At 44.4% G+C, this 17,314-nt stretch overlaps 1 protein-coding gene across 1 annotated transcript in view; it reads right to left on the bottom strand.

Annotated features, from left to right (window-relative positions):
- SH3BGRL (SH3 domain binding glutamate rich protein like) overlaps positions 1-16,686 on the bottom strand; it is a 62,473-nt gene extending 45,787 nt beyond the window's left edge. The window contains exon 1 of the mRNA XM_024212991.2: positions 16,552-16,686. Within this exon, the coding sequence (XP_024068759.1) occupies positions 16,552-16,596 (45 nt within the window). The 5' untranslated portion in view covers positions 16,597-16,686. The remainder of the gene's footprint in view (positions 1-16,551) is intronic.
- Between the last annotated feature and the right edge of the window lie 628 nt (positions 16,687-17,314).

Below are 17,314 nucleotides of genomic sequence, written 5' to 3'. Positions count from 1 at the left end.
GCTGCAAAGAATGTGGTATTTGTGACTTTGCAGTGGTGATGATGAGCTTTGTGTTCAGGGGGACAGAGCAGAAAGAAAGGGATTGGGATGTTTGTTTTTGGGGGACGTGATGAAAGAATAACTTTGCTATGGTTAACAATGGAGTTAAAAAAAATGTAGCCAAGTTTCTTACAAACCACAAGTGCTAAGTAAGAAAAAGGATATTTTTAGAGCAAGTAAACACAGAGAATGAATGTTCCAGTAAGACTGAAAGATCTGCAGTTTACAATACTAATTTTTGCTTTACTGAACATATTTGTATTTAACTCATCTTTAAAATTAAATCTCTTTTAAGGAAAAGTGTAATATAACCTATAGGAACCTAATGTAAATCAAACTGTTGCTGATCTGTTACTTTCCATCTTTAACGCATTCATATTTTATAGGACTTAAAATAATGTCTTCAGTATTGAAAAGTCACCAATGTGAGCCTGTATTAGCCATTTTTCTCTATAAATATCCAGAAAAGAAAGTTACTTTTTATTTTTTTAAATGGAGATACAGGACTAGCTCAATTTAAAGAGTAAATGGTTTGAAGAGATAACCAAGAAAGTAATACAAAGAAGTCATTCTAGACAAAATCAATATTGTTGAAACTTCAAGTCCAGTATAGCGAACCCCAGGCTTTCAAAAATCCTTGTTGTTGTTTTTTTAAATTGTCTTTTAATTGTGTTCTGGATTTTTAATCTATAGGATATCTTCAGCTCTTTTCTTTATAATCATGAGGGCTAGAAAAACTTATTTTTTAAAAATGAAAAAGATTCTTATGACATAGCATGAATTGAGGCGCTGGGGCTTTAAGAAAAACACCAACTAGCATTAAGACTTGTGAGAGCAGGCAACACTGCAAGTTTTAGAATAACTATTTTCTATAGCCACAGTCATATGGCCAAATCCTGCTTACCCTAGTCACACAGGGACAAAACCTCTGAGGTTCTTATTCCATTTGAAGTACTTGGCCCACAAACAGTTCCCCTGAAGTCACTATTTGCATGAATAAGGCAAGAAGCATTTGGCCTGTACAGCAGAGTCGTCCTCACCAATAATGCAAGAGCAGTGGTCTCTCATCCATTTCCATCATTTTCTTTCTGCATCTATTCATGCCTTTAGCATAACAGCTAATTTCTACCCTGTCCCGAATAACACGCCATTATTGGTGTCCCATGATGACTCAAACTGCCGACAAGATCAAGGACAATGCTGCAATCTGAGCGTCACTTCTGAAGCTCCGCTCCCATCTCTTCCATATTTTTAGACCATGCTCTTCACCATTTCAATACTTGATTTTATTCTATTACTTATGTTTTTCTCCCACTCCCCCACAGTTTAAAAATGATTATGTACTTCATGTGCATTAGCTAAGCCACGTAAGTGAGTTCTGCATTTTGCTCTTAAAGAACTATGGCCCATAGCCACTCTTATTCATTGTAGAAGTGAGCCAGCAGCCAAGAAAGTCCAGTCCCCCATGCTCACAAGTCTCACCCTGCTGGTTTGACTCTATTAGTAGCATCAAGTATTGGCTGTTCTAGTTTCCTTGCTGCTAATTATGGCCCCAAAACATCATTTTCTTTGACGCATATTTAGGCATCCTGTGTTCAATACAATCCCTTCTCCATTTACTTGCTAGAAGAAACATACACCACAATGGCTTTATGGAGTTTGTTTGATCTTCACACAGCATGCACACACACAAACCTCAGTCCTCTGTGTGTAATACATGGGCATCTGCCTGCTAACTCCTGAGCAAGCTACCAAGATGAAAGGAAGCAGAGATATAAGAAAAAACGAATCAAGTACAAAGGTTGTATATGAATTTATGCCCCCAGACTACTTGCATATCTGCCATATAGGGCAGAAAGGTGATTCCAGAATATAATCAGGACTTTCAATACACATTAACAAGAAGTGATTCACCAACACTCTCAGAGTAGCTTGTTCACCATATTTATTTCTAGTCACTTTGTTGCCTCTATTTCCTATCTGGAAAAATCTGTGGTCATTCTTTCTGAAGGAACAAGTTAACATGAGCTTTGCTGCCATTCAAGCCAGCTGAGAAAGTCTGGATTTTCCCCTTACATTTACTCTGTTCCTCTAAATACATTTGCAGCTGTGGTCACATTGTCAGATGCTCTGGCCTACAATATGTATGTAGCAATGATAAAGTATAGATCAATGGCATGACGAAGTCCTGCATACCACTATGAAATTTCGGCCTCACTGAGTCAATGGCAAAATTCCCATTGACTTCAGTGGGGCTGGGAGCTCATCCCAGGAATTTAATGCAGCCTGGAAACCATTAAATGCATAAAAATGTGCTATTAGGTGAAAACTATTGTTATTTTTCCCTTGAGGCTGCTTTTTTTGTGTTTCTATGAGGCTTCTGCCAATTTATTTTGACTTAAGTTTAAGGCAATGGATGTTTTCAATAAACCTACTGTAGTGTCTAGGTCTGATGTCTGAATGTGATTACACACTTATCCCTCCACCTCATTGCCATCCAAGATCAAAGCAGACACAAGTTTGAAATTTCAGTTTTGTAGGTAAACAGCTAGATCCCAGTAATCTAGCAGCACTATCACCAATGTTAGACATGGAGGATGCAGTCCTTGGGTCTAGATCAGCTGTACTCTGTGCAGGACCCAAGTGCTGGAGCAAAGGCAAAAGTATGCCTCCTTTGCACAGTCCCAATCCTGGAGTCAGCTTGGAACCACTTTGTAACCTGGTTCAACGTGGAGACGCCTGAGGTTTCTACGAGTCTTACCAGCTGGTAACAGCCTCCAAGAGGCCATTACATCAGGGAATGGCAAATTGCAGTAGTGCTCCAGTATTTTCCCTTTTCCCCCAGCAAAACTGTCTATGCTGGATGTTGTGAGAAGGATAACATAGGGCGGAGGGGGGCAAACTTTTTGGGGCCACATCTGGGTGGGGAAATTGGATGCAGAGCCATGAATGTAGGGCTGGGCAGGGGCTTGGGGTGCGGTGTGCAGGAGGGGGCTTAGGGCAGGGGTGCAGGGAGGTGTGCGAAGTGCGGGAGGAGGCTCAGGGCAGGATGGGTGCGGGGTGCAGGAGGGGTTTGGGGTGCGGGCTCCGGCCCGGCGCCACTTCCCTAGAGCAGTTCCGTGGCGGCAACGGCGCTAAGGCGGGCTCCCTGCCTGCCCTGGCCTTGTGCCACTCCCGGAAGCGGCCTGCACCGTCTCTCTGCAGGGGGGTGGGGGCGAGGACAGAGGGCTCCACGCGGTGCCCTAGTCCGCGGGTACCTCCCCCGAAGCACCCGTTGGCCACGGTTCCCTGTTCCCGGCCAATGGGAGCTGCGGGGGGTGGTGCCTGCAGGCGAGGGCAGCACGCGAAGCCCTCTGCTCCCCCTCCCCCAGGGGCCGCAGGGACATGGTGCCGGCCGCTTCTGGGAGTGGCCAGGGGCCCGCCGTGCCACGGGGGTAGCAGTCCCGCGGGCCAGATCCAAAGCATGGGCCGAATCCAGCCTGCAGGCCTTAGTTTGCCCACCCCTGGCATATGGCCTGCTAATTCTATGCCACCTAGGGATCCCACCATATTGCAGAAACCCTCAGCTGGATAGCTAGACCTGCTGTCTTTCCCCTCAGGGCCATAACTGAAGCCAGGATCCTGGCCCCTAAGGGTTAGTACTACACTATAACTGTAGAACAAAAGCTCTAAAGATCAATCTGCTTTTGGATTAGGTAGATCAAATCAATTTCTTCTGAGATTTAAGATCTTATCTGCCACCAAAAGTTCTGAGGGTCTAGTTGGGGGGTCTATCAGTTCCTATTATATAAGTAACTTCCACGTATTAGTGAAAAAATTGAACCATCACCCCTTAGTTTTGCTCTCAGCTTCAGAACTGAGCTGCTGCCGTTGGGATGGAAACCAGGAGGAGAGATTATTATTAACTCATATTTTCTATTGCTGATTCCTAAAATACAGTAAGTACAGTCAATGGCTCCTCCCACTCCCCACCTCCACCCCATTTTCCTCCTCTGCTGCTTCTCAAAGCAATGGGTGGGGTTTGCAAAAGAAAAGAAGAAAGTAAGATCTGCAACATTACTGCAGCGCTAGTGAATCTGGGGGACAAAAAGCCAAGAGACTCTACGTTTGATTGATTACCAGAAAATTTAGTCATCTGCTGAAAATAGGATAAAAAGCAAAAAAGTATTTTTGACTCTATATGTTCTATAAAATCTAACTTCCAGCTAGAATTCTCCCAGAAAAGTCAGCGCCACACAGCTGATTAAAATTTCAGGCAAGTTTATCAGATGTCAAGAAAATGTTTAATCTGTTATACAAGTTATAAATATCTTGGGGAACTAATGTCTTTCCTGGTTTCTTTTCAGGCCAGTATGTTAGTTATGAACCATTTTAACTTGGATCAACATCACAATTTTATTAGTGCGACTAGCTACTTCACTTTAAGTAAAAGAAGTCCATTAAAACCAAATACTTCTGATGGCCTTTTAAAAGCACCATCACACCCATTTCTTATAGATTAGAGTGTTTCTTGTAGAATGACCTCTGAATTATGATATCAAGAGTAATCAATTCCAGCTCTATTTTCTGCATTCTTAATTTTTCTCACTATGGGAGAGCATGCTCAAACAACTTTCCGGAAAACTTAGCTGCTGTGAACATTTCTACTGTGATTCTAAGCACAGCAATGAGCCACATTCAGAGTATCCCTGGTAGAAAACTGCTGTGTTTAAGTTTCATGTTTAAGTATTGCCTAAAAATACTCTTATTGCAATTGTGGGAGTAAAACACTTGACTTTTCCCCCATTAAGTTTTCTGGTGGTTTAAACCATGATTCCTTCTACCTGTAATTTATTTATTACATATGAAAATAGAAGCTGTTTAAGTTCTCCAGGTTGTCAAGTGAACTGTATAAATTTAAATTGCTTGGCAGCTTTTTAAATATTCCTAAACCAAGAAGTATCTGCCAAGTTTCAGTCTTAGTTAATTTTTACAATTACAAAGCCATGATGAAAAACGGTGTTTCTAATGGTAATGCTGACAGACCTTTAAATGTTCCAGCACCAGAGACAATTCAAAAACACACCCCTATTCAGGACAACACGTAAGCATGCACTGAAGTCCCACTTAAGTCCATGAGACCAAGCATGCTCTGAAGTGGCAGACTTGAACAGGGATGGAGTTAAGACCTTTCCTGAATCAGGGCCGAGGTGTATTCGGTGTATCCAAGACTTCTTGATATAACTCCTTTGTGTTTTACTCTTCATTGTTGGTATTCTTCTGATACGTTCAGCTAGGTCCTACAGCCTTTTTTAAGCCTTCCCTTTTAGCCTTTGCCCAAAATATTGGTGCACAAACCGCAAACAGGACTATATCCAGTGCTGCAAATAACATTCTTGAAACATCTTCGTGTTTAAGTATAAACATTTTTTAATAATGTAACAGTTCTATAGGTTCTAGAGATAATTTAATTTTCCAGCTCACTGACTAATACAGTCATCTAGGAAAGTAACACTGGCTGTGAGTTGAAGCTAGACAAATTCAGACTGGAAATAAGGCATAAATGTTTTAACAGTGAGAGCAATTATCATTGGAACAATTTGCCAAGAGTTGTGGTGGATTCTCCATCACTTAAAAAAAAAATCCAATCTTGATTTTAAAATTGTGTTAAATCTGCTCTAGGAATTATTTGGGGCAAGTTCTCTGTCCTGTATTACACAGGAAGTCAAGCTAAATGATCACAATGGTCTCTTCTGGCCTCAGAATCTATGGAAAACCATCACTAATCTAGATAATGCACCTGGAAAAAGAGCAGTAACCTCATAAGGCTATGGTAAGGATAATAAATATCCTTGCTATAATCAGAGTCAAAGTCTTGAATTTCCCACTTAAAATACAGGGAGACATTTCTGCTAGCTCTGTGTTTTCCTTACAGTGCTGGTCTCAATCATGATTCTCTTCCCCCACACACACTACCCTAAACAAAACAAAAAACAAAAAAAGAAAGAAAGAAAAAGAAAAAAAGAAAAAAGGAGAAACTGGGACAAGCAACATAATAAATTGCTACACCAACCTTGCATGCAACCCTGTTTTTGGCACCCTCCACCCTCATTCATATGTGCAGCTCCACTAATTTCTATGGGAGTTTGGCGAGTGTAATCTTAATACTTCAGTCAATGCCTCAGGGAAAATAAATTTATTTGCTTTAACTCTGTAAATATTTATTAATACAATAAATACTTAGCACTTACATGCCAATGTATGGGTCAGAGCGTGCAAAGTGGTGAGCATCTACTGTTAATTGAAGTCAAAGTGAGTGGCATCCACTCATTTCCTTGCAGGATTGGGCCCTACTTCATCAAAGCACTATGAAAACATACACCCTGTAAAGCAGGTATTTCCTATAATTATACATGCAGTATATAAATACTCTTAACAGAAAGTCCTTTTCAACCTTCTTTCTGCAGTATAATTCCCCATATCTGTGTATATATTACTCATTTATTTAGTAAATCCTTTCTATTTAAAAACAGTAGAATGCCTGCCACTGTGGTTTTTATTTGAATTTGTTGTGATTAGCTTTTGCAACAACTGCAATCAGTTTAATCTTTGGATTTCCATTGAAAATCTGAAGGAATGATTTAAAACATTCCATCTTCCCTTCCAGGGTTTGGAATAGTGGTTTGTGGTTTTTTGTTTTGTTTTGTTTTAAGAAATCAGAAGAGCAATAAAAAAAAAAAGGAGTATGCATCTCAGGTTAACCATTCAGACATATTCATGTAACATTTCATTTTCCACGATCTGAAAGCCCTTATTTAGTATAATTAATATTATTCTATCAAGAGAGACAGCGTGAGAGCTACTAAAAATATAAAGGAACACTTCATGCAGATCTTGTTTACAGAAGATGTGCAACTAAACTCAGTATTGTGGCCATTAAAAAGTCACCGCTCAATCATATTAGGTTGTATATGTTCAATAAAATATAAATATATTTTCAAAAATGAATGTTTGTTCTTAAATTACACATCCATCTGATTTCCCCCAAATTATGCAGTTCAATGGAAGCCTGCACCAGATTAGTCACAGTATGACTAAAAATAAAATGAGATGTCTACCAGTATTTCCTTCTTCATATATATTTTGCAGGACTGATTTGAACTAAACACAATTAGAAAAGAAGATATACACAGTTCAGATAGGGATGCTTCATCTATTTAAGGCTTTTGGAATTACAAGCGTCAGTGAATACTATTCAGCTTTGTCCACACCAGTGCATTCTGGCTTTGCTTCCACCATTGCATCTCGAAGGATGCCTGTAAAACACTGTACATCCACAGACCAAAGTGTCACTACATTTGCTCAGCAAGGCTAAGCACCATGTCACCTTATGCTGTGTCACTCTGCATTGCTTGTGCAGACAGAACCACCCAAACCTCCACCAAAACCTAAAAGGAACACAGCAGGACACATAAATAGAATGGGGAAAAAAAGTTTATTCGTTTTTTTCTTTTAAGCTAACACTTTCGAATTCGGGGGGGATGGGGTCAGGCGAAGGAATGTCCTACAGGAATTCACTTGCAAAAATACAAAACGCAAGAATCATGGTTACTTGATAGACACACAAACTCCACTAATCTACTTACTTTATTGGGATTGCTATCACAAGTCTGGCTGATGCCTCATCAGCCTCTCCCACAGCCCTAATATGCGGAAAAGAGAATACAGAAAAGGACCATGAGTTACAGGAATCAGAGCAAGTCTACCCACCCCTTAGCTCTCATGCCCCTTTACCAAAGTAAATCCACTTACCATCCCGTGTTGCTCCAGAAGCCACTTGCTGCTGTCTCCTTCCTCCAGCCATCACCAAGACGCAATATATTCCCCTGTGAACTCCACTACATTATGTGGGGGAAGACAGATGGGGTTACTCACTAGAGATGTCCTCTCTCCAGACCAGGACTAAATCCTATGTCTGGCTCCTAAAGGGGAAAGGAGGAAAGAATTAGTTCCGCTCCAAACCAAAAAGAGCAGCAAAAAACAAAAAACTCTGTTTTTAATAACACACTGAATATATAAGTGAAAATAATGAAATCTAGGTCCTCACCTCCTTGAGATCCACCCCTAAAATGGTGACGGGCTCTTCCTAATAGCCAGATATGCCAGCACACAGTGTATCTGGCACTGGCTCAGGCGAAGGCTTGTCATTCTCTGCCATGGCATCGGCACTGGTAGCATGAGGGCATAACAGGGCACATCCCTTGCACCTCATGGCACATGTGCACATCATCCTGCAAAAGAACCATTCCAAGAATCCGTCGGAACAAACAAAAAAATGTGAAGAGGTGGAAATGTGTGCTACACAGTGGCAGATCAATGCACGGGCCACCACATGTCCCCGCCCCATAGCAGCCCAGGGTTCCTGGGCAGCCCTTACCATGACCCAGCTCCAGCTTCTAGACCTGGCCAGGGGGGTGGGGCTTTGGGGGGAAGGGGAGGAGCAGGGAGTGGAGCCCTGTGGCGAGGGGTATGTTGGGGACCCAAATGTTCTTGATGCTAAGGTTGCCAGGTGTCCGGTTTTTGACCGGAACACCTGGTCAAAAAGGGACCCTGGCGGCTCTGGTCAGCACTGCTGATGGGGCCGTTAAACGTCCGGTTGGTGGCGCAGCAGGGCTGGCAGGGTCCCTACTGAGCTCCTAGGAGCCAGAGGGACATGCCAGCCGCTTCCCAGGAGCTGCCTGAGGTAAGCACTGCCCGGAGACTGCATCCCTCTCCCCCCACACCCCTGCCCCAGCCCTAAACCCCCTCCCACACCCAAACTCCCTCCCAGAGCCTCCACCCCGTACCCCACATTTCTGGCCTCACTCCGGAGCCGACACCCCCAGCTCAGAGCCCGTACTCCCTCCCTCCCAAACCCCAATCCCCGTCCCATCCCAGAGCCCCTCCCATACTCCAAACCGCTCGGCCCCAACCCCCAGCCTTCTCCTGCACCCTGAACCTCTCATTTCTGGTCCCATCCTGGAGCCTGCACCCCAACTCCCTGCCCCAGCCCGGTGAAAATGAGCAAGTGAGGGAGGGTGGGGGAGAATGAGTGATGGAGGGAGAGCAGATGGAGTGAATGGGGCTATGGCCTTGTACCCTGTTTCCTCGAAAATAAGACATCCCCCGAAAATAAGACCTACTTCCAGTTTTGCCTCTCGCTGTAATATAAGGCATCCCCCCGAAAATAAGACCTCCCCGATAATAAGGCCACCCCGGAATATAAGGCCCCGAAGCTCCAGGAAAAATAAGACCTCCCCTGAAAATAAGACCTAGCGCATCTTTGGGAGCAAAAATTAATATAAGACACTGTCTTATTTTCGGGGAAACAGGGTAGAAGGGGCAGGGTCTCAGGGAAGGACCAGGCCTGGGGGCAGGGCAAGGGTGTTCGGTTTTCTGCAATTAGAAAGTTGGCAACCCTACTTGGTGCCCAGGGCCCCAATAAATCTTAATCCGCCTCTGGTGCTACATAACACCTGGCTTGAGAGAACTCTGCTGGGCATTGTAGGATAGAGGCAATGAATCCAAATGCCCTCCAATGCTGGCAGGCAGTGTTCTGGGAGGACTTAGTGCACCATCTGCACCTAAAATAAGATAAGAAACACCAACACACTGCACCCTTTCAACTTGCATTGATTCAGATACTCAGGTGCAAGTTGCAACAGTGCAATTCACTAGTGAAGACAAGGCTTTTGTTATCAGGAACCGTTCAATTGTCAGAAACAGTCTGGACTCTCAGAAGTAGGGACACTGGTTTCCTGTGTGGCTGGCTCACACCTATAGAATTTCCTTTCACAAGAGATCAACGTTGTCCCAGAAATTGCACCTGTATAACCCCTCCGTTATCCACCGAGAACCACTCGAGTCACGGTTCCTCAACCATCACCTCTCTTGGGTGGAGACTACGTTTCTCTCGCTCCTGACTGAGGTTTTTCCAGGCTGCAAAGTTCCCTGCCTATACTGCGATACTTTCAGCAAGCCAGACTGCTTAGACAAGCCAGTGTCTGCACTTTGCATTCTCTTTGAAGGCTATGAACAATCCAACTGCCAGCAATCATAAGGTAATTATATACATGTATTCTTAAGGTGAAAAAAGCATTACAGAGAAAACATGTTAAAAAAAATAAAAGAACCTACACACACTAGTAAGTTTACCAGAGATACCCACTAATTCCAGCAGTCAGTCCTTCAAACTCCACAAAGAGGTTTTTCTGGGGTTACAAGTTCCTAACAGCCTTAGCCCAAAACAAGCAAACCCATGCACAGTCTAGTCTTTCTTTTATACTGCTTGGGCCTTTGATCTTCAGACTCCTGGAACAGGTAATCAGAAGACAATGGTCCCCTTCTCCTCAGGACATAGCTTCAAAAGGCTGGATTTTTGCATAACCAGGGGGCGGGGAGAAATTTACATTCACTTTCCTCTAGAGAGCCCCCAAGCAAATCGCTTGACACTGTTTGTTCCAAAAGTCCATTCTTGCATGGCACATTGTTCAGTACAGTCATTTGAAGTCCATAACACTTCCCATGGTAATAGCCAATTTAGAACCAATCCATGAGAGGACCCTCCCTCTTATACCATAGCTACTTAGTTTCCTTAAGACCCTTTTGTGAGGTACCTAGTCAAAGGCTTTCTGAAAATTCAAGTACACCAGGGGTTCTCAAACTGGGGGTCAGGACCCTTCAGGGAGTCACGAGGTTATTACATGGGGAGTCACGAGCTGTCAGCCTCCACTCCAAACTCTGCTTTGCCTCCAGCATTTATAATGGTGTTAAATATATTTAAAAGTGTTTTTAATTTATAAGGGGGGGAGGTCACACTCAGAGGCTTGCTATGTGAAAGGGATCACCAGTACAAAAGTTTGAGAACCACTGAAGTACACTATATCCACTAGATCACCCTTATCCACATGCTTGCTGACTCCCTCAAAAAATTCTAATAGATTGGTGAGGCATGATTTCCCTTTACAAAAGCTGAGCTGACTCTTCCCCTAAAGACTCCTGTTTATCTATGTGACCGATCATTCTGTTCTTTACTATACACCTCTACCCCGATATAACATGACCCGATATAACACGAATTCGGATATAACGCGGTAAAGCAGCGCTCCGGGGGGGCAGGGCTACGCACTCCGGCGGATCAAAGCGAGTTCGATATAACGCGGTTTCACCTATAACGCGGTAAGATTTTTTGGCTCCCGAGGACAGCATTATATCAGGGTAGAGGTGTACTTTCTACCAAATTGCCCAGTTCTGAAGTTAGGCTTATTGGCCTGTAATTGCTAGGATCTCCTCTGGCGCTCTTTTTAAAAATTGTCATTACATTAGCTGCCTTCAAGTCATCTGGTACAGAGGCTGATTTCAGTGGTAGGTTACACAGTACAGTTTGTAGTTCTGCAATTTCATATTTGAATTCCTTCAGAACTCTTGGGTGAATACTATCAAGTCCTGGTAACTTACTACTGTTTAAGTTATCAATTTGTTCTAAAACCTCTTCTACTGAGGCATCCATTTGGGACAGTACTTCAGGTTTGTCACCCAAAAAGAATAGATCTGATGTGGGTATCTTCCAGCCATCCTCTGCAGTAAAGACCAACAAAAAGAATTCATTTATCTTCTCCGCAATGGTCTTATCTGCTTTGAGTGCTCCTTTAATACCTTTGTCATCTAGAGTCTCCCCTGCCTGTCAAGTTTCTTGCTTCTGATGTACTTAAAAATATTTTACTGTTAGTTTTTGCATCTTTAGGTTGCTTCTCAAATTCTTTCCTGGCTTGCCTTATTATATTTTACATTTTACATGACAGAGTTTGTGCATCTTTCTATATTCCACATTAGCATCTACTTCCAAATTTTAAAAAGATGCCTTTGTGCCTCTAATGACCTATTTACTCTACTGTTTAGACATGGTGGCATTCATTTGGTCCTTTGACTGTCTTTTTTTATTTGGGTTATACATTAAAGTCTAAGCCTCTATTCTGCTGTTTTTAAGTAGTCTCCATGCTGCTTGCAGGCCCTTCAGCCTTGGGCCTGCTCTTTTTACTTTCAGTTTAACTAGTGTCCTCAAGTTAAATGTTACTGTGGTGGGATTTTTTAGTATCTTCCCCCTTGCAAGGATGCTACATTTAATTACATTATGGTCATTATTACCGAGTGGTTCAGCTATAAGTTCCTCTTGGACCAGATCCTGTGCTTCATTTAGGACTAAATCACAAATTGCCTCTCCCCTTATGGGTTCCAAAACTGGCTCCAAGAATCAGGCATTTATGGCATCTAGAAATGTTATCTCTGTATCATGCCTTGACATTTACCCAGTCAGTATGAGGATAGTTAAAATCACCCATTATTATTGCATTTCTCTAACATCCCTTAGCATTACAGTCACCATCCTGGTCAGGTGTTCAGTAGCATACTCGTAGTGCTCTACCCCCTTTATTCAAGCATGGAATTTCTATCCATAGAGATTCTACAGTACAGTTTTGTTCATTTAAAACTTTCACTTTATTTGAGTCTATACTTTTTTTAACATACAGTGCCAAACCCCCAACAGCACACCCTACTGTGTCATTCCTATATATCAAGGGTGGCCAAACTGACTCGCAAGCCACAGGTGACTCTTTTACAGTTAAAGTGCAGCTCGCGGAGCCCCCCACAACCCTTCCCATTCTCCACCTACCACACTGGGGGGGGGGGGGAGGAGGGCTCAGGACCTCTGCCTTGCAGGGGGGGGGGGGGGGGGGGGGCTCCCGCCCCGGGGGGGGGGGGGGGGGGGGGGAGTGTCTCAGGGATTCAGCCCCGCAGGGTGCACCTGCTGGGGTTCAGGGCTTCAGCAGGAGCTGGGCTGAAGCCCCGAGCCCCAGCAAGTGCCTCCCATGGGACAGAAGCCCCGAGCCCCAGCAAGTGCCACCCATGGGGCAGAAGCCCCAAGCCCTGGCAAGTGGCCCTCAACTTTTGAACTTCTGAAGATTGTCATATGCGGCTCAGAGCTGTAAGCTTGGCCACCTCTGCTATATACACCTCTATCTCAATATAATGCTGTCCTCGGGAGCCAAAAAATCTTGCCGCGTTATAGGTGAAACCACGTTATATTGAACTTGCTTTGATCCACCGGAGTGCAGAGCCCCCCCCGGAGCACTGCTTTACCGCGTTATATCCAAATTCCTGTTATATCGGGTCGCGTTATATTGAGGTAGCGGTGTATTTTGTACCCTGGTGTTACTATGTCCCATCGAATATCCTCATTCCCAGTTTCCATGATGCCTGTTATATCAATATCCTCATTTAATGCCAGGCTCTCTCGTTCAATGGCTCTCAACTTTTCCAGGCTACTGTACCCCTTTCAGGAGTCTGATTTGTCTTGAGTACCCCCAAGTTTCACCTCACTTAAAAACTACTTGCTTTCAAAATCAGACATAAAAATACACAAGTGTCACTACACACAATTACTAAAAAATTGCTTACTTTCTCATTTGTCCCATATAATTATAAAATAAATCAATTGGAATATAAATACTGTACATATATTTCAGTGTATACTATATAGAGCAGTATAAACAAGTGATTGTATGACATTTTAGTTTGTACTGACTTCGCTAATGCTTTTTATGTAGCCTGTTGTAAAACTAGGCAAATGTCTAGATGAGTTGATGTGCCTCCTGGAAGACCTTAGTGTTCCCCCAGGAGTACATGCACCCCTGGTTGAGAAGCACTGCTCTAGTTCACCCATCTTAGTATTTAGATTTCTAGTATTTGTATATATTCCATGGACCTGGAGAGGCAAAATTCCGTGGAACAGGGATATTATTTCCCCATATACTGTATATTTTGCATAGTCCTCCTCTGAAAATGATTTCCATCTAGCTTGACAGCACTGCAAACCAAACTACACTGCCCAACAATGACTAGGAAAGATTAGTTTAGTTTAGTCTCCTTGCCTTTTGGCTTCAATCATCAGACTGCAAAAGTCACCAAGGCCTCTTGTGTAGATGCAGTTATACCAGCACAACTGTGCTTTAGCTGCGCTGGGGGGGGGGGGGGGAGGAGGGGGGGGGGGGGGGGAGCTGGAATAAGCCATACCAGCAAAAGCACAGGTTTGCTTGTATAAACTGCATCCACACTAGGAGCACTTTGCCAGTACAGTATACTGGTATAGCTATACCGGCAAAACCTTTCAAGTGTAGATCAGGCCTAAGTATGTTGATCATTTTTGTGAAGTCCATTATGATCTGGACTGAGACAGACTATCTTTAACAGAGACAATCTTTTAGTCACTACCAGCTTCAGGAACATTTGAACCAATAACTATCCATCCCAAAGCACAAAAAGTTTTGTGTATTTGTTTTTAAACTTTGTTTGTTTGCGACTGATCATAGAACAAGTTTCAGTGTGTAGGATTCAAAATGCAATGTTTCCATAGTAGTACAGTAATAAACTCAAACCACTACAGCAGCAGCCAGACATATTTCCAGCATCAGCATTAATCACTTGGCATAGCAGAAATAAAGTAATTGAAACAGAACGCTGACATGATCAACTGTCTCTAGCTTTAGGAATAAACATTGTGGTTTGCCTAAACATTCCAGCAGCAGGAGGCTGCCTGTGAAAATGTGCTATTCCACTGAAATTCTTTAAGAAGAGTATTTGGGAGTGAGTGGTGGAAAGTCAGATTAAAAATCATGTAGCAAACTCCTAAATCGCAAAGGAAATAATGCTTTATTGTCAGTGATCAGCAACAGTAAACACAGGACACCTTCAAGCACAGGGTGCTCCTCCCATTTAGAACAATACCTGGGGTGGTGGTGGTCTGAAAATGTTTAATTATTAATCAAGCATTCCATACTCCAGAGTGGTGAGTGAGGTGACTCCTGCTTAGAAGGGGACCTGCCTGCAGGCATAGTTTACCCACTTATAAATAACTGGACTTGTCCTGAGGGATAAGCCTGGAATGTGGCAGAAAAGGGGAAAGGAGTATTCCATTTCATGGCCAGAATAAAAACACAATCCACTGTCTGATCCCCCTCTCTCTCCTTGAGTCTCATACAGAGTTTATTATAATGCTTAAAAGGACTTAGAAGCTCCACTACGATTACATTACAGGAATTTCAACAATGCAAAACTGCTGCTGGACTAAGCAGCAGATATTTGGATTTCCTAGGGAGGTTGAGAGAAGAAAAGGGGGAAATATTGCTAAATGTGTATAATTTTATCTCTTTGATAAAATCCACTAACCCTTTAGATTCTCTCTCCATAAACGGAAAAAAAAATACACCTCTTTTAAGATGGAAAGGATTTAGTTTTAGGAAGTAACAGCACTTTCAAAAAACAAAGGTATCAACCTCACCCATGATCTTTTTTCAGGTATAAAACAGAGCTTTCCCAACTCTGCCTCTCAGGGAAGGTAACATACATTTGCACATTTATCATAGCCACCATTCAGGTTTCACCCTCTTTATCATGTTTCCAGATGAGCAGCTTGAAGTAGCTGTTATAGGGTGACCAGATGTCCCAATTTTATAGGGACAGTCCCACTTTTGGGGTATTTTTCTTATATAGGCTCCTATTACCCCCCACCCCGTCCCCATTTTTCACACTTGCTGTCTGGTCACCCTAAGCTGTTAGTATGTATTAAAATATCGAGCGCACTTTCAGCAACAGCTTCATCTCTCTCTCTCTTCCTCCCTCCCTCTCACACATACACAAACAAACACGGAAGCCACTTGTGCAACTGTGTTTCCTCTTTCACTGACGCATTTGGATTGCAAGTCTTCGGATCTCTCTAGAAGAGGAAAACACCCAGAGCAAGCAACCAGAGAGAAAGGAACTCAGGCATCACAAAGACTCAGGGCCACCTCCGCAGCAGAAGTTGGGCACACATAGACCAAACACTGGTCCCACTGAAGCCAACTGGAGTTTTGCTGTGGGTTTCTCATGATTTGGCCCCCAGTCTCAAAATAGAACCCTCTCCTCCTCCCCCCAGCCAGATGTGTAACCCTCTCCTCCCTCCGCAGACACATGTGTAATCCTCTCCTCTCCACTTCCCCCAGCCAGATGTGTAACCCTCTCCTCTTCCCCCCAGCCTGCATAGGTGCTGGGGGTGCTGCTGCTGCCGCCCGCCCCCCCGACTTGAAGTTGTTTCCATCATATACAGGCTTTACAGTTTGGTCCAATGGCTCTCAACACACCCCCCCATACAATTTTTTCCAACACCCCTGTACAGATGTGTAATAACCCCCCACCGCCAGCCAGATGTATAACCCTCTCCTCGCCCCCCCGCCTGCAGACAGATGTACAATCCGGGCTCAACCCACAGGCAGTAACACCACCAGCAGAAAACGTCCCCAAACTGCCCGCAGTGCCCCAACTCGCCGCCCTTGCGGAGGGGAGCGAAGAGGGATTTTGCTTTGAAGGAACATTTGCAACTTCGCCCGGCTCCTCCGCCGCCCCCCGCGGCCGGGGACAGCGAGGGGCACCGGGCACGGCTCCCCGCGGGCTGCTCCTTACCGCCGTGGAGCCGGAGGAGGAGGCGATGTAGACGCGGATGACCATCCTGAGCGGAGCTGCTGGGACGCGGGCGCCTCGTGCTGGGTGTGCGCTGGCGGAGCAGCCGGAGCAGTGAGCACAGGCAGCCCGGCCCCCGGGCAGCGCGAGGGGGAGGGGCCGCTCAGCCCCGCCTACCCGGGTAGCGTCAGAAACTGATCCCTGTCCCAATGTGCCGCTCAGGGTGTACTGGGCATGCTCACACCACTGGGCATGCTCAGTAACATCTGCTGAAGCCGCTGCCCTCACTCTGCCCTTCCTTGGAATCAGATTCTGCTGCTTTAGAGGGGTTCAAAGGTGGCAAAGCGGAGGGGGGGTGGGCAGGGTCTGAGCAGGGGGCGGAAATTTACTGGGGGGAATCAAGCAGCTGAAAGCAGAGGCAGCTGAGGGGCAAAATCAGGGATGGGGGGTAGGAGCTGGGGTTAAGCCCAGGGGCACAGGGGGGGTAACAGTTATCCTGTTGCTGAGATGAGCCACCTGCCGTGTTTGCAAAAAAAGGGGGGGGGGGTGCAGAGGGGCTTTTTTATTTCCCCTCTCACAGGACAGTACCTCTCAGCATGGGCTTCCCAGGACTGGGTTCTTAAAGGCATGCCACTGCCTAGGCATGGCAGCTCCTCTCTATCTGTTATAACGTGCTGAGGGGCTACAGGAGACTTGAGCCAGCAAAATATTTTACATATTCCCCCTCAAGAACTATGTGTCACACATTTTGGGTATTTAAAAGAAT

This window comes from Terrapene carolina, unplaced genomic scaffold (genome assembly GCF_002925995.2).
Source record: "Terrapene carolina triunguis isolate 2854851 unplaced genomic scaffold, T_m_triunguis-2.0 Scaffold131, whole genome shotgun sequence".
Classification (NCBI taxonomy): Eukaryota; Metazoa; Chordata; order Testudines; family Emydidae; genus Terrapene; species Terrapene triunguis.
This window is presented reverse-complemented; position numbering and strand designations above follow the sequence as displayed.